The sequence below is a fragment of the Diabrotica virgifera genome, chromosome 5, assembly GCF_917563875.1.
Source record: "Diabrotica virgifera virgifera chromosome 5, PGI_DIABVI_V3a".
Lineage (NCBI taxonomy): Eukaryota > Metazoa > Arthropoda > Insecta > Coleoptera > Chrysomelidae > Diabrotica > Diabrotica virgifera.
The window spans coordinates 94,993,569-95,017,220 of NC_065447.1; the positions used below are offsets into that span (position 1 = coordinate 94,993,569).

The 23,652-nt window shown below is 33.0% G+C and overlaps 1 protein-coding gene across 1 annotated transcript in view; it reads left to right on the forward strand.

The window, feature by feature from the left end:
- Positions 1-23,652, forward strand: part of LOC114333014 (protein O-mannosyl-transferase Tmtc3) — a 1,018,587-nt gene that overhangs the window by 187,341 nt on the left and 807,594 nt on the right. The window contains exon 2 of the mRNA XM_050651491.1: positions 7,696-7,832. Within this exon, the coding sequence (XP_050507448.1) occupies positions 7,696-7,832 (137 nt within the window). The remainder of the gene's footprint in view (positions 1-7,695; positions 7,833-23,652) is intronic.

A 23,652-nucleotide genomic window follows, 5' to 3' on the forward strand; every position in this document is an offset into this window, starting at 1 on the left:
ACCAATTATAACATACTACCTCCGTAACTTTGGAACCGTTCATTTTAGAAGGGTTATGCATAGGACCTTTTTTGTTTCAAATTTAATGTAGAACAATTTTGTATAGAAGGTTGTTCATGCTAAATCGCATAGTTTTAGAAATATTGACGAAAAACGTAAAAAACTACGAATTTACCGATTTCTCCCCCCTCTCCCCCCCAAACCCGACGCTCAAAATGGTGTGACTTTTTTCTGAACATTATGTGGACCATATAGAACAATTTGGTGTTGGAGGATAACTTTCACTTTGGATGTCTGGGTATGGGTCTAACTATACCATACTATATTCCCTAAAATAAAATGTTTCATCATAACGGCTGACCTGAGTAAAAATCACTTATTTATAAGTTAAATTTGAATTATAGGCTTGGATCTCGCGTACAAAAAAGAAGTTGATTAATAACAAGCTGAAAATTTTTAACTTAACTGTGTCTAGTCGGACAAACTTTGATGTACGGGAACACTGAAACAGGCGAAGCTTTAATTGTGGAACAGGTTAAAAATTTGGAACATCAGACTACGAAAACGTTCCATGTATTTTGTCTGACAGAACTTCCAACTGATTTGTTACGATTTCATTAAACTCTTATGCAAAAATCAGACTGGTATTATCACCAACTGGGCATTTTAATAAGTTTAACACGAAGAACATGTCAAATGGCAGGAATTATATTTTTGATAAATAGCAATATGATTTTTGCATGAGAGTTTAATGAAACAGTAACAAATCAATTGGAAGTTCTGTTCGAAAAAATACATGGAGCGTTTTCGTAATCTGACGTTCCAAATTTTTAAACTGTTCTACAATTAAAACTTCTCCTATTCTTCTCCTGAAAAAACTTCTCCTGAAAACTTAGTGAAAACAGAGAAAATTTAGTGAATTGCAAATATTTAATTCAAAAGAAACTTTTTATTTATTCTAAGGGACTGTCGGCCCTCGGCAATAACGTTTTCTTTCATTCTGCGTTTAATTTTTTTAAAAATACTTATTAGTTTTCTCAGTATTCGAAAAAAATGAACACATTTAAAACACAGGAAAATTTTGAGAGGCGACATTTTGCGTCTTTCCCCTTAAATTTTTTTGCAACATGAATGAAGCACCCTGTGTATTAAATTAAAAATATACATTCAAGTAAATAAACAATAATATTTTGTTATATCAAAGTTTTCAAACAAATTTTATATAGGGTGTCTGCATAACTAGCAACCATATGGTTTCATATTAATTTTATTAATTATTAATTTTAATTATTATTAATACATTATTAATTTTACGGGAAAAGGTAATACCCAAGTTAAATACATAATCATAATTCATAGAGTATGTGTTTACTTAAGGGTAATTATCATTAGAGTAAAAGATTCACTTTATAGGAGTAAAACTGCTAAGTTGCGTTATGGGTACTAATTTATGTTTCTAGTCGTCAAGGAGTGTTATTTGATGTTTGATTTTCATATGGCAAGCGTAATTCAATCTATCTACATACTTCAAAGAAAAAAATTAGGAAGGGACAATAAAATGTAATATATTTTAGACGGAGTACGTTCAACATTTCAGGACGGGAATAATAATCATTTTTTCAGTAATAACACAATATTTGATTTTTGAGATTTCTCTAGCTGTTCATGAAATAAATAAAATTGTATATAAAAAATGATTATCTCATTTAAAATAAATATTTCTTATTTACCAATCCTTCGGTTTGGCGCCCCATTGGGGTTACGCACGCGTGCACCGCACGCGTTGCACGCCCGGTTACGGGGCCCTGATATTATTCCAAGTACGCAATAATGAACCACCCGCATCCCTCAAAACGGTATTACTCTCTATACAGTACCGAAATTTCCAAAGGAAAGTTTCAAACGGGCCATACCGCTCCTGAATTTGGCACATGTATATAATATTTTTCGTAGCGCCATCTTATACATAATGGCTACATTAACAGAGTTTAGATTCTTACAGATTCCTATACTGTATTCGTATTATATGTCGAATATTTACGTTTCACATGCCAATTTCTATTAATTTCAGAAATTTATTTTAAAAGTACACCACGCAAAAAGTACTTTATTAATTCACATTTTTTTAACGTTATATCCTTCCATTACTTCTACTGTAGTGCTAAACGGAATTTTATCATGAAATTCATTTAAATACTTAAGTAATTTAGATATAAACGCTCTTATATTTATTGAGAAAAAAGCAAAACTTTCACATTTTTTTATAAACAATACACAACAGGTAGGATAACAAAAATATGGCTGGAACTAGCGACATATATTGTTAGTAGGTTAAGCATTTTTCGGTATACATATATGCTCTAGATTATGAGTGGTGTACTTTATAAAGGTGATGGGATCGGCTATACTTATAACATTACCAATGGCCGGCCTTAAAACTGTTTCTTTGTGGCATCTAATTTTTCAAATATCTTTCTAGGAAACTTAATATCTAAACTAAACTAGCTGTACAATAATTAAGGTATTCAGTTGTGTGCACTGTTTGTTTTAGGTTGCTGGACCAAGTGGAAATTTAGACGGGGATTATGATAAGACCGTTTGATTGTAATAAATGTTTCTGATAATTCTTAGATCTTTATTGTCAATTCCAATTTCTTGCATTAGGTTTATTAATTTGTCATGTTTTACTCTGTCAAACGGTGGCGACGCGTGACTTTTTCTGAAGTGTTACCAAAACCAGATGCAAAAAATCTTATTTAAAAAAATGAGGATATGGCTAAATGTATATATACACTCACCGGCACAAAATTCCGCCACCCAAAATTTTTGATTAAGTTTGACAATCTATAACTTTATTATTTGTACTTCGATTTTCAACATTCTTGCACGAGTTTGTAGGTACATGTATTGATGTCAATTGCTATTATTCCGGTAACAAAAATTTTTTGCTTAGATGGCATTATACGGGAGTGAATGTAAGCAAGCGTTGTTTTTTCTTCTAACTTTAAAAAATTCTGTGGAAAATTGGAGGGCTGATTTTGTTTCATACCCTTTTTGTATTATCCTGGAGGTATCACTAAGGTCTTGTTTTTTGAATTATCTGAATATCTCTTTTCTTGTAAGAGCTGTAATTAAAAACACTGCTTTGAAGGTTTATTTAATTAAAAATATCAAACGCACTAAAATTAACAAAACAAAACAAATTTAACAAGAAAACAAAACAATTCAATAGCGGTTATGTCCACCTCTTGCAGCAACGACTGCTCGCAATCTGTTTAGCATCTAATAAATATGTGTTTTCCTTGCTTGGGGAATAGCCCGATATTCCTCTACAAGGGCCATAAATGTACCAACTTTTCTGGAGGCCTAGGATGACGGCAGATAGCTTTTTTTATTCATCCCATAAATGCTCAATATGATTGAGATCTGGGCTGCATGCGGGCCATTCTAATTTTATCAATCCAACCTCAATTGTACGAGTCAATCAGTGTTTTTATTTACAAAAAATGGTACAGCTCTTACAAGAAAAAAGATATTCGGATAATTCAACAAACAAATTTTTGGTGATGCCTCCGGGAAAATATGACAGGACTATGAAACAAAATCAGCTATTCCATTTTTCCACAGAATTTTTTAAAATTAGGAGAAAATACAACGCTTCCTTTCACCCCTGTACAATGACATGCAAGCAAAAATTTTTGTTACCGGAATAATACCAAACAATATGAATACATGTACCTACAAACTGGTGCAAGAATCTTGAAAATCGGAGCACAAATAATAAAGTTATAAATTGTCAAACTTAATCAAAAATTTTGGGTGGCGGAATTTTGTGCCGGTGAGTGTAGCTTCAATAATATCATTTTGTATATGACTTGAAACTCTCGAAAAAACAGATGTTTCTTGATGTTGACAAAATTTTTGATCTTTTTTGGCAATTAATGTTAACAATTCCCCGTAATTTCCTCGATTGTCAGAGTCGTCGCACTCAAAATGATCACGAAACGCTAGTTCTTGTTTGGCCCAAAAACATACAGTATATCTTATAAGTGTGCTAAGGATATACCATATACCTATCTATTTTTGAACAAACTCATTATGTTTAGCAATATTTGCTTTAAAAGCTTGGTTAAGAGAACTTTTGATTTTTGTTTTGCCAAACTGAATCAAATTGGGTATACATCTTACATGTAGGTAACGGAGAAATTTCACGTCTCCTTTTTAAAAATCTAACACCATTTAAATCGTGAACCTGGTCCACCCATTTTTCTGTAGAAACCAGAAGACATGCCCAACAATACAGTATATTTTTCTTGAAACGATAATATAACCAAGGATTTTCACTGTACCAACTAAATTTAAAATATCGAACTACTTTTTTTTATTCCTTTTTTAAATTGTTTAAAATAGGTCTTTCATTTTTAATAATCTCATTTTTTTCTTCAAAATTATACAAGGAGAATTACTTTTCAAGTAGTTGATCGATTAAGAAGCGACACTCATCTATGGTTAACTGCACGCACACTTTTTATAGGTACTGTCACCAATTTTAAATTTGGTAACAGCCCTACTGATACACAGCGCGCTTATGCCGTCGCTTCTTCAAAATTTTCAGTCACTACCCGGTCCCGAGCGCCAGCGTGCGTATATAACCATTGTCACCAGAAATGAGTCTGGTAACAGAGTATAATAAAGTGCAACGGAGTCACATAAACTCGCCAATATTTTCGTGTCTACGAGTAGTTGGCTATTTAGTGAGATATTTACTGAGTTAGGTACTATTACCACATAATATAATAATATATTTCTATTGGTAAAAATATTGGTAAATATAATTATTCATCGTCATAAAATATTTATTTGCAAGATTTTTAACTGTTACCAATGGTAACAGTGGTTACATGGACGCTTCGCCAGTGCTGTCAAATGCTTTCTGGTAATCTATAAAGCATACGTATATATCACAATTTACATCCCTATATCTCTGAAATAGCACTTGCACAGCAAAAAGTGCCTCCCGTGTTCCCAAAGCATCACGAAATCCGTTTAAAACAGGTTTAGTTACGCTTTAATTTTAAGAAATGTTGCTAGCTTAATGGGCATGGCTCGCAAAGGCCATAAAAGAAAAAAAACTGGTTTCTTCGGCTTCGAAATGAGTTTATGTCCAGAAATGAACCAAGAAGGTGTTAGCGTCAGTTTTTTGGGATGCGATATGCATTTTATTTACTTATATTTTATTTACTTGAATTTTGGACTACTTGCAAACTGGTGAAACAATAAATTCTGAATATTATTGTAACCATTTAGTCCAGCCGAAGGAAAAAATTCGTGAAAAAAGACTCAGTGTTCAGAAGAAGAAAACCCTTTTTAATCAGGACAATGCACCATGGCATACGAGCCTTTTTAACAACGGCTAAAATCCATAAATTAAAGCTAGAACTGTTGGAGCATCCACCGTGTTGAGCAGATTTAGCCCCAAGCGCCTTCCATCTGTTTGAGTACCTAAAAAAATTCAAATGGAATCCACAAAATTAGATTGTCGTTGGAACAAGTGTATTGAGTTCGGGGAGACTATATTGAAAAATAAAGTGTATTGCAAACCACAAAATTGTGTTTTTCTTATAAAACCACAAAACTTATTGAACAACCTATTCTTACTTCTTTATTTTATTATTTTTTATTTATTGTTCATACATATGACCTGGCCTCTAGTGACTAATCCAGGTCGTTTTTTTTCCTGATGGGATTACAGATATTTTTTTTATATTTTTACAATTTTTACTAAACTACTAAATCTATTTTTACAATTAATAATTTGCCATAATCTATTAATTACATTTAACAAATTTAAAGAAACAGTATATATTTGTTAAAATATTTTTGGTACTATCAACTCCCTTCTAAGTTATAAAGACTTCTTCTATTTTCAGAAGAGAGTTGGTAGTTTTTTTTTAATTTAATGAATTATTTATTGAATTTTTATTTTTATTTATTTATTTTATATTGAATTATTATTATTATAATTGTGAATATCTATTTTTGAATTTATATTTTATTTTATTTATTTTAACTTTATCTTACTCAACTTCATCAGGGTTGGATTATTTGTTGTCTTCTTCTATTATTATAAATTTCTTGTTGTTTTTTAGATATTATTTCTGTTAGATTGTTTAATATTCCAAAATATTCTTCATTTTGTAATATATCTCTTATTTCAATTCTTTCTAATCTTCTTCTCATTTCTCTATGTTCTTAATTTTCTATAGTATTTTCACAATGTAACACTATATGTTCTGGTGTACCTAGTTCTCCACATTCACAATATGCATCATCTTTTAAGTTAAATATTTCCAAATATGTTGGGTACGGTCCATGTCCTGTTAAAAAGTGTACTAAACCTTGTTTTGGATTAAAATAATTTGGAATGTTTTCTAATATTGGTATAAAATTGTATAAACGTCTAGATTTTGTTGAATTTTCCCATTCATTTTGTCCTTTTCTATTATTATTTCTTTTAATTCTCTTTTATTTCTTATATCTAATCCTATTATTTGTATTATTTTTTCATATTTTTCTTTTTTAGCCAATAATTACATGCTCTTTTTTGTGTTTCTAAATGCATTGGCATTACTCCAGTTAAAACTGTGAGTGCCTGTATTGCAGTTGTTCCAAATGCTCCCGTCATTCTTACAAGAAATCCTCTCTGAGCTCTATTTAATTTTTCTGCATTTTTTTTTATTTATTAATCTATGTGCCCATACACTTGAACCGTACCCTACAATTGATGCAAGTATTGTACTTAGGTATATTCTCATCTGTCGGAACGAAATTCTATATTCCTTCTGTGCTAGACTAGCAATGCTATATCTTTGTTGCCTTTTCACAGACACAACTCATGTGTTTTGTAAATAATTTTTGTTCGTCTATTATAATACCTAAATATCTTGTTTCCTTTTTTCTTTTTATTATTTTCCTTCTAATTTTTATAATTGGATCTCTTTCTAAATTTTCTTTTATTAAACTATATGTTGTTTTTGAATCTGATATTGTTAATTTTACTTTATTCATCCAATCATTTACTCTTATTAATACTTCATTTGATTTATTTTCTAATTATTGTTAATTATTAACCTATTGTTACTATGATATGGTAGGCTAATTGAATAAACTAGTGTTTCTTTGAAATAATTGTGTAGTTCTTCACATTGATTTCAACGTCAAGCGTATCCCAAAAGGGATTCAATATTATAATGTGTATACCTACATGTGTAACGGAATCTGCTTTTTATATTACAATAATTATTTTATTTTGCATATGTGGTACGATTCTTTAGAATTAAAAATTATATATTAAAAAGCATATAGATATTAAAATTGCTAAAAAATGTAATAAATTTATCACTACGATCGACCAAATTTAGCAAAGGGATATTCTCTAAAGATATTAGTTATTTAAGTTACATGAGCAAGTCATAATTATTTTTATTGTTTAATAATCAAGCAGATAAATCGTTTTACAAAATGCAATACAAATGCGGAGCTTGCAACAAAATACTGTGCTTTACCTAAGATATATTAAACGCATATTAAATGAAATTTTATTGTGTTGATGGTTATATTGTTGACACAGTTTATTAGTTTTGCCGCAAAAAGTAGCGCTATAATATACTAACGACCAATTTTCCATTGTTTCAGGAACAAAGCCACAAATCCTTTCGCCCTCTTTGCGTTCTAACGTTCCGTTGGAACTATTTATTCGGGCAATTAGAGCCCATGGGGTATCATCTCGTAAATATGCTGCTACACTCCGTGGTGTGTCTCATTTATTTCAGGTACGTATTTTTTGTTCTCTTTTGTGTACGTCACTCTATTGCACACAAAGGCATTGAATCTAGTAGCCGTGGATGTTACACGTGAACACCTCGCGGCTTTGCTTGCAAAACAACTCTATCGTAATTTATTGTAAGGGCCAATTTATATGCAGGCATCCGAAAAGGAGGTATATACGGAAGACCTTTTGTACGGAATAGAGTTACGTGTATTTAAATTATAAGATTTATGCGAATGTCTACTCGTGTAGCTGTGTCTAAATATTAGGATCAAATTATTTGGTTGACTTTTAAAATTACCGGTAATAAGAGACCCTTAATACATCCATTGTGTACACAGTTCGGGGCGGTTTGCATGCAAGATATACAGAGTTGGTCTGATATATAACATACTTTAATGCACTCTTTCTGTAGGACTATTATGTTTGCAATATTTTACAAATACGATTCTTTATTTTTAGTCTGAATAGAATAGAATAGAATTAGAGAATAGGCCATTTTTGGGAAAAGTTATTTACCAGCAATTTTATTGCTGGAATCGAATCTTATTATCGTATGTATTAATAATATAGGTATGCAAAGTCCGCAGACAGTGTGCTACTTTTTTTATAAACAAAATGGCGCCCGAAAATCGTGTTTTTTTCAATTTTTGCTCTATAACTCCAAAGATTTTAACTTTACACCAAAAACACTCAAATAAAAAATCACCACAATTAAATTCTGCATAGAGACGTGTTTTTTCCGATTTACTTCGACGAAAACTTTCCCCGGAAAAAGCGGGTTTTTCCAACAAAATCTTTAATTTTCAACTAAACTTTTAGATAAGTAATTGTTAATCAATAACTAAATAACTTGGTAGTGTAAAAGCCCTTTTCGTATAGAAATGAATCCGATGGAAATTGAATGAACAGTTTAGCAACAATTGAATTGTTAATTAAAAATTTACGGTCGCTATAATAACGACAATAATTATGATGCATAAGAATAACTATGATTTTGTCATAAAAAGACACTATACCAATCTAATGTACTTTACAGAATTGAAATTGGACTATTTAAGCGGCCTCAGGAATATTTTAAAATTATAAAGAATTTTTTGGCTTATAAACAAATCGAATATCTCGGGAAATATTATACTAAATTAAATTGTAAAAACGGTATTCAAAAAACAGCGGCAGGACGCTTCTTTTAAAAGAAAAAACGTTTAATTATGATGAGTAGTTCCTGAGATACAACCTGTCAAAGTTGACCGGAATTTACGGCAAAGATATAAACAATAGGATCATAATTTTCAAACCGTCACCTTTTTATTTTTGTCCTCTTTCTCCATACCAATTTTCACATCCTTAAAATATTCATAACATATATTATTATAATAAAAACTATCGATAATACGTGTGAAAATTGCCAAAAATAGCAAAAGTCCAATCAAAAATTAGGTTGAAGAAAATGTAACCCTCAAAGTTCAAAATCGGTATACGTTAAAAAAATGCATTTTCTCGGCTTCCCATGGAGCAATTTCCTTCATTCTTTTGTTGTTCCCAAGTAACTCGAGTAGAGCCATCGAACTAACGCATTATTAAATGTCAAACTTGCTTTTGTTTTGTTATAATAAATTAATTTATTTATTATAACACAAAATTTTAATTTGTTTAAATAAAATTGTTTAAATAATTATACAGCTTTCAAATGAGAATATTTATGTTTTTAACTTTAAAAGGTACACTTGTAGTAAGTTTATCTAAAAAAAGCCTACAACTGGAAAAAATATGTAGTTTTCTTTTCTTTTAAATACATTAATCTATTATAACAAAACAAAAGCAAGTTTGACATTCAATAATGAGTTAGTTTGATGGCTCTACTCGAGTTATTAGGGAACAAAAAAAGAATGAAGGAAATAAATTCATGAGAAGCCGAGAAAATGCATTTTTTTAACTTATACCGATTTTGATCTTTGAGGGTTACATTTTCTCCAACCTAATTTTTAATTGGAATTTTGCTATTTTTGGCAATTTTCACACGTATTATCGATAGTTTTTATTATAATAATATATGTTATGAGTATTTTAAAGATATGAAAATTGGTGTGGAGAAAGAGGACAAAAATAAAAAGGTGATGCTTTGAAAATTATGATCCTATTGTTTATATCTTTGCCGTAAATTCTGGTCAACTTTGACCGGTTTTATCTCAGGAACCACTCGTGATAATTAAACGTTTTTTCTTTTAAAAGAAGCGTCCTGCCGCTGTTTTTCGAATACCGTTTTCACAATTTAATTTAGTTTAATATTTCGCGAGATATTCTATTTGTTTATAAGCCAAAAAATTGTTTATAATTTTAAAATATTCCTGAGGCCGCTTAAATAGCCCAATTTTAATTCTGTAAAGTACATTAGATTGGTATACTGTCTTTTTATGAAAAAATTATAGTTATTCTTATGCATCATAATTATTGTCGTTATTATAGCGACCGTAAAATTTTGATTAACAATTCAATTGTTGCTAAACTGTTTATTCAATTTCCATCGGCTTCTGGAATTATAATCCACACGAGAGGGCTTTTAGATTACCAAGTTATTTAATTATTCATTAACAAATACTTATCTAAAATTTTAGTTGAAAATTAAAGATTTTGTTGGAAAAACCCGCTTTTTCCGGGGAAAGTTTTCGTCGAAGTGAATCGGGAAAAACACGTCTCTTTGCATAATTTAATTTCGGTGAATTTTTATTTGGGTGTTTTTGGTGTAAAGTTAAAATCTTTGTAGTTATAGAGCAAACATTGAAAAAATACGATTTGTCGGCGCCATTTTGTTTATAAAAAATGTAGCACACTATCTGCGGACTTTGCATACCTATATTATTAAAAGATACAATAATAAGATTCGATTCCAGCAATAAAATTGCTGGTAAATAACTTTTCCTTTTATTTTGCTAATTAGCCCAGAGTATTTGTATATTTACTTTATACACACACTTAAACTTATATGGAATCACCATGTATTTCAAAGTAATCTTTATTTCTTTTGAAAAAACTTGTTATTGTTGCGAAGAATAAAGGTTTTTATTGAAAATAAACAAATATATAAGACAATCGGTACGGTATAGCTTATTTGCTTGAGTTGCAAATTAAACGAAAATAATTAAACTAACTTTTGCGTCCAAAAACGAAAATATGCCTAATATATGGTTATAGAACTTACAACGAGGAAAGATTATTGGTCTTGTGGAGAAAGTAATGTTCTCAGAGGGACATAGCTCTAGAGCTAGGCGTAATACAGATCGTTCTGTCCAAAACCTATGCTAGGTAACAGGAACTAGAAAAGCTCAAAAATAAAGCAAGGGAAAGTCGCCAAAAGTAATAACGGCTCTCCTCGATCGTTTAATTGTCCAATCAGCTGGAAGACACCCAACCATTTCTCACCTGCAGTTCCAAAGGCAGCTTTTGAAAGCTACAGGTGTAACTGTTTCAGTTGAAACGATAAAAGAAAGAGTTCGTACCAAGAAGTATACAGTAGGAGACAGTTACGGGTTCCTGAGCTATCTAGTAGTCAAACATTCAATCCAGATTTTATTGAAAACCTGTGCAGCATCAAGGAAGACAGTTTAACAGTCTTTCTTTTCCTCTAGCTACCTTTAGATAATATTTGTGATTCTGTGTATCAGATCAATTGCTGTTTATTTTGCGTAATCAGTTTTTTTCATTACTATTTTCATTAGTATTTTCTAAATCAATTAGGCCTGGTTGCACCAACAAATCGATCCAGCTTAGCCCAGTTCAGCTTGCTTATATAGGGTGTCCCAAAAGTAGCGGAACGGTCGAATATTTCTCGAAATAAACATGGTATCGAAAAACTGAAAAATACATGTTCAATTATTTCCAAAAATCTACCGAGTGCCAAAAAACACGACCCCCCCCCCCCAGAGGTGGGGCGGGGAGTAACTTTGAAATCTTAAATGGAGACCCCAAGTTTTTATTTCAGATTTTCATTCCTTACGTAAAAGTAACTTTTATTCGAGAAATTTTTTTGTTTTGAACTATGGATAGATCATTTATGATGTGCTTAGATAAAAATCGAAAATTATGGAGCAGCATATACCGGGTGTCCACTTATATTTTCCCCCATTTCAACTGCCTATAACTTCTAAACGGCTCAAGATAGAAATATGCGGTTTTCGATAGAATGTTTTATTTTAGTAAAAGTTTTGTCTGAATGGATTCAGTTATTCTATATCGCTTTCAGTTACGAAAAAAAAAATGGCGGATTTTTGAAAAAAACTTTGTTGACTTATTTTTAATGGAACACCCAGTATATTTTTTTGTAAATTAAAATAACGGTCATTCGCCTATCCATGGATACACAGTTTTTTACAATCGGTTGTCAAATGACTGAGTAATTAATTTTTAAAATAAGAGGTGCAACGTGTTTATCACATATACATAAATAACATAACTAAGCAAATTGATATTATGTTATGTGATTTCCACATTGCATCTCTCATTTTAAAAATTGATTACATACTCAGTCATTTGGAAACCGATTTTAAAAAACTTTATATCGCTGGATAGGCAATTGATCGTTCTTTCAATTTACAAAAAAATGTACTGGATTTTTCAATAAAAAACGTCAACAATGTTTTTTTCAAAAATCCCCCATTTTTTATTTAAAAGCGATATAAAAAATTCAATTCATTCAAACAAAACTTTTACTAAAGTAAAACATTTCAGCGAAAACCGCATATTTCTATCTTGAGTCGTTTAGAAGTTATAGGCAGTTAAAATGGGGGAAAATATAAGTGGACACCCGGTATAATAAGTGAGATTTAAGGCTATCTATAAGCTGAGCTGGGTTACGCTGGAGCTTAAGATTTGTTGGTGACACCAAGATTAGCCATGCACTTCTTCCGATTTTAATTGTTTTTTTGGACTCATTTTCGCTCATAGGATCTACATTACAATAATAAAATTTATTATTTTCATCCGTTCTTTTTACACAAATGGTTTTACTTTATACCCCAAATTAGTCCTGTCGCCAGGGAGGGGTACAACGGCCTTCGTTATTCAGATGAACTTACTCAAGTTTTTTTTATGTATTTTGACCCGTAGAACACGAATTTTTTAGGTAACAGTTGATCCGGATGTCGATAAGATTGTTATAAACAAAGAACTTGAGGAATTACATAACAGCGATTTGTCGCAAAACAAAACATTTTTTTCTATTTTTTGGGTCATTGTAAACAAAAAATATTATTAAGAATGGTCTTATAATTTAGAATGGTACTTATTGGTCGTGAGATTCGAACTCACGACCATTCGGACCTTTCGATCCAAAGGTATGCGCTCTTACCACTGAGCCACAGAGGGGATGAATAACTTTTGATTAAAAAATAAAATAGCAATTCTGCTAACCGCATTTGAAAGTTCAAGTGAAATTCTATCGGTTTCGATTATTTGCATTGCTAAAAATTAATTGTTTTTATTGTTAAACAAAGCTATAAACACATAGTGTTTGAGTGATGTTTTCAATACATTGCTAAAAATTAATTTTTAGCAATGAAAATAATCAAAACCGGTATAATTTGACTTATCTTTCAAATGCGGTAAGCAGAATTGCTATTTTATTTTTTAATCAAAAGTTACTAGGCTTCAAAAATTGCAATTTTTCGATTTTTTTAAAGTTCAGCTGCGTTTATCTCGAAAACTATGCATCCTACGAAGAAACTTGTAGGAACATTTATTGCTTAAAATGACCCAAAAAATACCAAAAAATGTTTTGTTTTGCGAACAATCGATGTTATGTCATTCCTCAAGTTCTTTGTTGATAACAATCTTATCGACATCCGGATCAACTGCTACCCAAAAAATTCGTGTTCTACGGGTCAAAATATATAAAAAAAACTTAGGTAAGTCCATCTGAATAAAGGAGGCCGTTGTACACCCCCTGGCGACAGGACTAAATACCCTACTTTCTAAATATATCTCTTAAATAAAAAATACAAACACAACCCGTAACGAATGGCACAGCGCCATTTCCAGCATCACGTTTTCGAGGATTACTGTAGACGGTTTTATGAAGATTAGAAATAAACGAAAGAATAAAAATGAAAAAATGTTAAGTGGAGAATAATTCGCCAAGTCGTGCAAGCAAAATGCAAATTATAAAAGAATCTGGATAAAGCCGTGGTAGGTAGGTAACTATAGTGCATTTCCAACTTAATTAACATATAATATTACCGTTGCCTGTGAAAATTATCCATTTTTATGAGCTTACGACATCATGAGACTGCTTCTTTCATTAAAATAGCTTGCATTATTCTTTCAGGCTTTTGGACATCAACCGGTTTTAATTGACATTCACTAGAATCCCGTTAAATGAGTTATTAAATTTCTAATATGTAGTAGCAAATGTTCTTTATTATGTAAACAAAACATAATCTTTTTATTTAGTGAAAATCAAGCAGAAATCTTATGATTATTTCTATCTGATCATTACTACGATCAATAACCAGTAGGGCTTTTCAGTCACAGTCATTTGTTTCGAGCTTCTGTCATGTGTCACATAATATTAATATATCTACGTCATACGTTATTGGTATATAACAATGATACAAAACAAAGACGTATGGCGTAGATATATTAATATTATGTCACACACGGCAGAAGCTGGAAACAAATGACAGTCGATGAAAAGCCCTATAACATGTTAAACAAGTTACTTTTATCTTAATTTAAAACTAGAGGAGACTTACATAAGATCATATTCCCCAATAATCTTTAAGCTTTAATACATAATATTCTTTTTCTCATGATCATCTTTCAGTGCGTCACAGTTTTTCGATTTCTCTCTAACGCATTAAATTGTATGTGACAGAAAAAAAGGCACGTCTGGGAATACTTCGGTAATTATTCTAGTTCGGTGATTATTCTAGTTGTCGATAGATGGCGCCATAATCAAAAAAGAATTATTTATTAAATAAAATAATAATATTATCAATATAATCTGTACAATTTATAAGACTATACAAATGAAAGAAAATACCATTTTATAAATGCAATAGACACAATTGATTTGGTTTTATTCCAAATTGAAAATAAAATTTGACAACTGTCAGATTTAACTAAAATGTCACGTTAGAATAAATGTCATAAATGTGTATTATCACGGACTTACCTTTTTTTCTATAATTTGTGACGCACTGAAAAATGTTCATGAAAAGGAGAATAACACGATTATATGTACCTATATAAACATGATTAAATACATATATCAAAATGCGACAGCAAGCGTGAAACTGGCAGATAAAAAGACCAACGCATTTAAAATAAAACGGGTAGTGCGACAGGAAGACAGAATTTAGCCAAAATTATTTACAGCATTATTAGAGCATATGTTTAAGAACGCAAATCGGAGTTAAAAAGGAATTAATATCAACGGAGAAATACTTAGTCATTTGAGATACGCTGACGATATTGTTATTTTTGCTAACTGCATCGATGTTGCAGCATCGCAACTGGAGAAACTATGCATGGCCTCCTTACAAGTTGGATTAAAAATCTTCTTCTTCTTCTTCGCGCGACTAGGATTACTTCTGTTTGTCTGCCTCTTATTCTGTTTCAGTTGTTGTTGACTGTACATTGTCTTTCCACCTTTTCAGCTGCCTTCCAACGGGTCTTCTGCTATACGGCTTGTTGTTTTTACAGATGTTCGCTAATCTATCTGGTTCCATTCGATTTACATGTTCGTTCCAGTTTTTCTTTCTTGTTTTTATCCACCTGTTAATATTTTGAATTTTGCAACGTTCTCGTATACTTCTGTTGCTTTGTCTGTCTTTTAATGATATGCCCGCTATTGATCTTAATACTTTCATTTCGATATTGTTGATTTGTTGTTTCGTCTTTCTTGTATCGGTCCTTGTCTCCGCTGCATATGTTAGGATAGGTCTTACTGTTGTCTTGTATACTTTTATTTTGCTTTCCATGGTCAGATATTTGTTTCTCCATATGGTTTCTCGGAGGCAACCACTTACTCTTGCCGCTTTTGTCGCTTGTGTTGTGGTCTCTGTTCTTATATTCCTGTCACTAGTGATCTCTACTCCTAGGTAATTGAATTTCGTTACTTGTTCTACAATTTTGCCGTCTATTTCTAACTTGCATCTACGCGGCTCTTTACTTATCACTATACATTTAGTTTTTTCTACCGATATTCTCATATTAAATTTATTTGCTGTGAGATTGAAAGTGTGGAGCTGCCTTTGTAGGTCATCCTCGTTATCAGCAATTAGTACTGCATCATCGGCATAGCATAGTATCGTGATCTTATGCGCTCCCATGTGGTATCCATGTCGTTTTCTGACTTTGTGAATTATTTGATTCATCATCATATTGAATAACAATGGGATGAGCGAGTCTCCTTGGCGGATTCCTCCTTTTAGTTCTATGAGTTCTGTTTCTCCTGTTGACATTATAACTCTGGTCTTGTTGTTCTTGTTAATTTCCTTAATTAGCCTTATTATCTGGTGGTCTATTTGTTCAGCTTGTAATAAATTTAAGATATCATTTCGCCTCACCCTGTCAAAAGCACTTTTTAAATCTACAAAGCACATGTATGCTGGTTTTCCATATTCAATAGACTTTTCTACTATTTGCCTGATAATAAAAATTGCATCTATTGTGCTGCGGTTCTTCCGGAAGCCTTGCTGTTCATCTGCCATATTCGCTTTTTCCTCGATTTTATCTTTTATGACTGTAGTCAACAATTTTAATGTGCTGTTCATCAGACTAATGCCTCTATAATTTTCAGGATTTTTCGAGTCTCCCTTTTTGAGTATCGGTAGCAGGAGACTTTCCTTCCATTCCGCTGGTACTACTCCGATATTTATTATATCGACAAATAATTTTAGGAGCCATTTAAGTAGTGTTCTTCCTCCATATTTTAGCAGTTTATTATTTATCTTATCAGGACCAGGTGCTTTTCTATTTTTTAATTTTTTTATTCGTTCTTGTAGCTCTTCTTCTGATCGGATTAAAAATCAACCATACAAAAACACTAATCATGACAAATCTTGTGTTAGGCGAAAATATTTCAGTAAATGCCGCGTGCCTATTGAAGAAACCACCTCTTATAAGTACTTAGGGCATGAGATACGCATAGGAAGAGATAATCAAACGTGCGATCTAAACCGCCGCATAGAACTCACTTGGGTGGTATTAGGCAAGCTGAGCTATGTCTTAAGTCAGAACTGCCTATGTGTCTCAAAAGAAAAGTCTTTGATCAGTGTGTGTTGGCAGTACTTACATATGGTGCAGAAACTTTAACAATAACCAAGAAAGTAAGAAATGAAATTTGTGTTACCCAAAGAGCGATGGAACGCTCAGTGTTAGGCATTTCTCGTAGGGACCGAATTGGGAACAGGGAGATAAGACGGAGAACAGGAGTGACGGATGCCATATAAAGAATTATGACCCTAAAGTGGAATTGGGCTGGTCACATAGCTAGAATGTCGGATAACAGATGGACACAGCGAATAATACACTGTAGACCAAGACAAGAACCATATCGAAGTAGAGGTCGTCCGCCAACAAGATGGTCTGATGACATAAAACGGATCGACAAAAATTAGATGCAAACAGCACAAAACAGAAATACATGGAAAAGACTGAGGGAGACCTATATCCAGCAGTGGATAGATCTGAGTTGACTGATAATGATGATGATGACATAATAACACTACTAAATTAGGTGTACAGTTTAGCCGCACTTTGCTCTGCTTTTTCACTTAACATTATTTAACTTAACGCACTCACTCAAACGTTTTCGTTCTCTTAAGTTTTCTTATCTGATTAGCCTTGTCTAGGAGAACGTTTGTTCATGACTTTGGGCAAACTTACTTTATTGTCTGGCTAACCGTATTCACCTGGAGCTCTCGATGAAGATCATAATTATTTCTAAAGTACCAGGAAGCATTGACGTTGCTCCTTAACACTTTATTCTGATATGGTTATATAATTTGGATGTTACTTTCTTTTGTATACAGCCCCATAGCTGTATCTTATACGTCCATATCGGTTAAAGGACTTAGACAGAGTGGGTTTTTTCCCATCAACCAGTAAGTACATCTTCCTGACCTTAATTTCTAATGCTACCTTTTTTTATATGCGCTTTCCAGCGTAGCTTTGAATCTAATGTCATATCCAAATATTTCGCCATATTTGCATAAGGTCTTTGGTTTCTGGATATACTGACTGGAATATGTTGTTCTTTTTTGTTAGTAAAATTGACATAAACAGATTTTGTTTAATTCAATTTGATACGCCATCATCTGCTCCAGATGTTAGTTGGTTTAACAGGATTTTGTAGCATGGTAGCTGCTTCCTAGAGGTTTTTTCTGACTGCTAAAATGCACGTGTCGTCTTCAAAGTTCGCAATTGTGTTAAAATCTAACTATAATTATAGTGCATTTCCTACTTAATTAACATAAAAAATCGCTGTTGCCCTTGAAAATTAACCATTAGCCGCACTGTGCTCTGCTTTTTCACTTTATTTAACTGATCACACTAACTCGAACGGCTTAGTTTTCTTAAGGCCGTCCGCACATGGGTCGATCGAAGACACGTCTCTAAGTTCGCGCGTCTTGTACGAATCCTGTGGCACAAGCGATTGCTCTCCTCACTCGCACACTAGTCGATTCAGTTTGCTCACATTTTCCAATCAGGAAGAACGCAGTTTTATAAATATCAACCAAACCCACTATTTCGATCTGTAAAAAGTACGGTGAAGGCCGGCCCTGAACGACCTACCGAATGGCGTGTTTATTTCTAGTCCCAACAAAATTGCAAATTTTTTGTAGAAAAAGTAATAGTTTATTTTGTAAATAGTTAAATGCCAATATTAGTAGATACCAGTAAGTGAATTAATCGTATAATCTTTGTTTAATTTAACGTAATAAACTAGTTTTAACTAATTCTTATTTAATAACATCAATAATTACGATATAAGGAACAACTTATTCCAGTTTTGTTACTGGTTTAATTTCCTGCTTAATTACTGGTCAGGTCCGTATTAGTTTTGAACAAATATCTCGAGTTAAAATTAAAAATGGAACCTAACATTCGGAATCTCTCTGACTCGCAACATGTACAACAACTGCAGACAAATACCAATAAACCCTATTCTTCACCCACTTCTACATCTTTCCCGTCCAAATTTCAAGCAATTGTCTTCAGCGGCTTAGAAAATACGAAGCTGCAAGATTACTTAATTCCATTGGGCAATCTAATCCAACCAAAAAATATTATATTTTCGTCTCGATTATCGAACAATAGGATATGTATGTACCTTTCAAGCAAACAACTGGTGGACGAATTTATGCAAAAGCACGGACAAATAAAAATCGAGAATAATACTGTACAAGCTAGAAGACTGATTTCTCCAGCCGAACGTATCGTTTTACCACACGTATGTCCCACTATACCACACAGTTTGTTAATTGATTATTTACAAAAAATAGGACTTAATCTTCTCTCCCCAGTCACTTTTCTAAAAATCAGTTCCAATCTTCCTGAATACCATCATATTTAGAGCTTCAGAAGGCAAATATTCGTTAGTCCTCACAATATCTTCTTAAGGTAGACTTCCGCACCAAGCGACCGAGACAGGAGACCGCGACAGGCGACAGATAGGTCGCGAATAGACGATAGTTGGTCGCTGGTCTCGGTCGCGGGCTGCAGAACTACCCTGATATAATTGCATTGAGAGCAGTCGTGGGGAGACCTCGCCTATCTGTCGCCTGTCGCGGTCTCCTGTCTCGGTCGCTTGGTGCGGAAGTCTACCTTTACCCGACTCATAGACTTCGATAATACAACACATCGAATTTTCTTATCTCAAGAAACTATGGTCTGTTACAGCTGTAAAAAGTCTGGACACATTGCCGCAAATTGTTCCGATAAAATTAAATCAATAGCAAGTTCAAGTAACAGTCAACCTATCTCTTCTTCCTCACCCGAAACTATGCCTCAGCCTACAGCTACATTCCTATCTAACGAACATATTCCTATCGAAGAAAGCTCAGCAAATAATCTCAATAATCCTAATATAGAAGAAAATCAAGAAGTTAGCAACATGGACAGTCCATAGCCATTAATGCCGACCTTCAGTCGAAACGTAGTATCAATGAGGTTCTCACTTCTCCAGAAACAAGTCACACAGAAAAACCCTTTACTGTACCTTCATCTAAACCTAAAGCCAAGAAGATTAAAAGCAACGAGGAGCATAGAGCAACGAAATCATCAAAATCGTATAACCTTGAACCAGCCAAAAATTTTATCGAAAATCATTCACCCGCATTTGTCCTCAACTTTGACCAACTGAATCTTCTTATAAGCAATATTAGTGGCGCGCAAAATCCTATTGATATAATTATTCAAGATTTTACTTCCGACCTAATGCGACTATACGATATGTTAACTGAAATTTATACACAATTGAAAGACAGATCCTTCAAACGTTTTATCAACACTCTCAGAAAGAAAATCCTATGGCACTTGAGTAACGAGGCCTCTGAATCCGAGGGCGAGTCATCTCAGGGTAACCAGTAAACCACATAATATTTATATAAATACCATCCCACATTGGAATTGCAGGCAACGAAAAAGCTGACCAGTGCGCGAGTGAAATTGCCGTATGTGCCGATATAGAAAAAGATGAGTGTTGAAATACCGCGAGTGATATAAAAGCTTACATTCAGAATCGTGTTTTGTGCAAGTGAAAAAACGTCACTAAAACTAATTAAAAATGACATTACAGCCTGGGAACCCTCAACTGGAAACAGAAGAGAACAGTTGGTGATAACTCGATTGAGAATTGGACACACGAGACTTATTCACTCATATTTATTGTCTAAAAGCGACCTACCTGTATGTGAAATATGTAATGTACCAGTTACTGTTAACCATTTGACAATATTGTAAAGTTTCTATAACTCATAGGAATATTTTACAAAATTTAACTTTGTATACTGTAGCCGCCGCTAATCACCATTAAGGTGGATGCGGCTGTATTTTCTAAATAAAAAAAAAGTACAGTCTTGCTATATTTTTAGTATAATTTGTATACAATGAGCATTATACAATTGGGGGTATTTTTCCACTTTTCCAACGAATTTTATAATAAACACCTAGAAACAGAAGTGAGTTTTATATTACAAGTAATATATTTCCACAAAGCTACTAGCACTACAATCAACGAACATAGTACTCGACAGCAACATTGGATTACAACAGGGTTGTGTCCTGAGCACACTACTCTTTAATCTAGTACTAGATGACGTAATAAAAGAATGCAAACACAAATGGAGAAAATATAATGTAGGATATTGGAAGTTGAGAATGATACAAATAACAGAACTATGCTACGCAGACGACCTGGTGATCATTGGGTAGTCAGAAAAACAATTACAATAAAATATAAACATATTGTATGAAGAGCTAAAAATCAGAAACATGAAAATAAACAAAAAAAATCAAAAACAATGACAATTGGAAGACAAAAAGGAAAACATGAAATAGAAGTATGTAACTGGAAAGCAACTTGAATAGCTAGACAGATATAAGTATTTGGGGGTAATCGTAAGCCGTGATGGAAAATTAGAAGATGAGATAAATGAAAGAATTGCAAAGACTTGTAAGCTGTACAATATTATTAAGAGTAACTTTTAAAAAAAGAAAGAAATACCTAGGAGTATAAAATCGGAAATAGTAAAAAGGATTGAAACCCACTCTAACCTATACCTGTGAATCTTGGGCATTAACAAAAAGGCAAAAGAATAGACTAATAAGCACAGAAATGTGATTTTTGAGAATAATAAAGGGAAAAACAAAGGAAAGATAAAATTAGAAATCAAACTTTTAGAGAAAATCTGAAAATACACCCAGATACAACAACAATCGAACAAGAACAACTTAGATGGCTCGGACATGTACTGAGAAGAGCAGAAGAAAAACTAGTAAGACAGATATATGAAGCGAGAGATATGGGAAGAAAGAAGAGAGGAAGACCAAGAAAGACGTGGACAGAAAAAGTGAGGGAAGCGGCCGATAAAAGAGGAATAAAATGGGAGGAAACAACAGCATTGGCCATGGATAGAAGGAAATGTGGAAGAAAACGACGGAGAACCTAACTCCGTAATAACTCACACCGAAAGGTAGACGAGTTCTGGATTAAGTAAGTAAATTGTATACAATGAGCATTATACAATTGAGGGTATTTTTCCAACGAATTTTATAATAAACACCTAGAAAAGAAGTTCAATATTTTCACAGTTTTATATTACAAGCAATATATTTCCACAAAGCTACTAGCACTATAATCAACGAACATAACATTGACCGATCTTAAAAAAAGTAAAATTTAAATTAGCGCAAAAATCAACAAAAAACGAAGGAAACAAATAAAATAAATTTCATGACTTATCTATATAATGACAGGGATAGCAGGTTCCATGGTGCCTAATGTCTGCTGATGATGTCGTGTTAGTAGTAAATAGTGAAAGAGACTTAGAACAAAAACTGGAACAGTGGAGACAAGCTCTGGAGGAAAAAGGTTTAAAACTTAGCAGGACAAAAACAGAGTATTTGGAATGTTCATTTAAAGATGGAGTTACTACAAATAAAATGGTATCTTTGGATGGTGAAATGATTGTGAAAAGCAATAGTTTTAAGTACCTAGTATCGGTATTACAGAGTAATGGAGAAATATATGGAGATGCATGCAGTAGAATTAGGGCTGGATGGATGAAGTGGAAAGAAACGAGTGGTGTGTTGTGTGACAGAAAAATTCCAATGAAGCTGAAGGGAAAATTCTATAAAACAGCCATAAGACCGGTTATGATGTACGGAACTGAATGTTGGGCAGTGAAAAAGAAAGAGGAACAACGAATGCATGTGCCGGAAATGAGAATGCTTAGTTGGATGAGTGGAGTGACCAAGAAGGATAAAATTAGAAATGAGTATATTAGGGGAAGTCTAGGTGTGGCACCAATTGATGCCAAAATGAGAGAGCATAGGTTAAGATGGTTTAGTCATGTTCAACGTCGAGACGTTAATCACCCAATACGAAGAATAGCTGAAGTGCAGATTCCTGGAAGGAGTAAGAGAGGAAGACCAAAGAAGAGCTTGGGAGAGACGATAAGGCAGGACATGTTGGTAAAGGGGATTAACATTGATATGACCCAAGTTAGAATGGTGTGGAGAAATGCAATTAGGGAAGCCGACCCCGCATAGGGATAATTCAAAGAGTATGATGATATCTCCATGACTGGAAACGCACGTCTCACTTGAAATTTCTCGTCCGCTACCGATCGCAAGGGACGAGAGTCGTACAAGACGAGTAGATCACAAGAAGTGGGTAGGACTTTCTAGCATACTGCTGCTTCCTCGTTGTTTTTACCGACTTCTAATTTTGTTACTTTCTAACTGTAGTGCATCTCCAACTTAATGAACTTATAATATTGCCATTGCCTGGGAAAATTATCCATTTTTCCGAGCTTACGACATCATGAGACTGCTTCTTTCATTAAAATAGCTTGCATTATTCTTTCAGGCTTTTGGACATCAACTGGTTTTAATTTCACTAGAATCCCCTTAAATGAGTTATTAAATTTCTAATATATGTAATAGCAAATTTGTTTCATTATGTAAACAGAAACATACTTTTTTACAACGTAGAATGAAGTAAACACTTCTGTTGTATGTAGGTATATAAGAATTTATTAAAAAGTTCTTTAAAAGTCATCAACAAGGTAGTGGAAAATTACAAAACATCATCAGTGTGA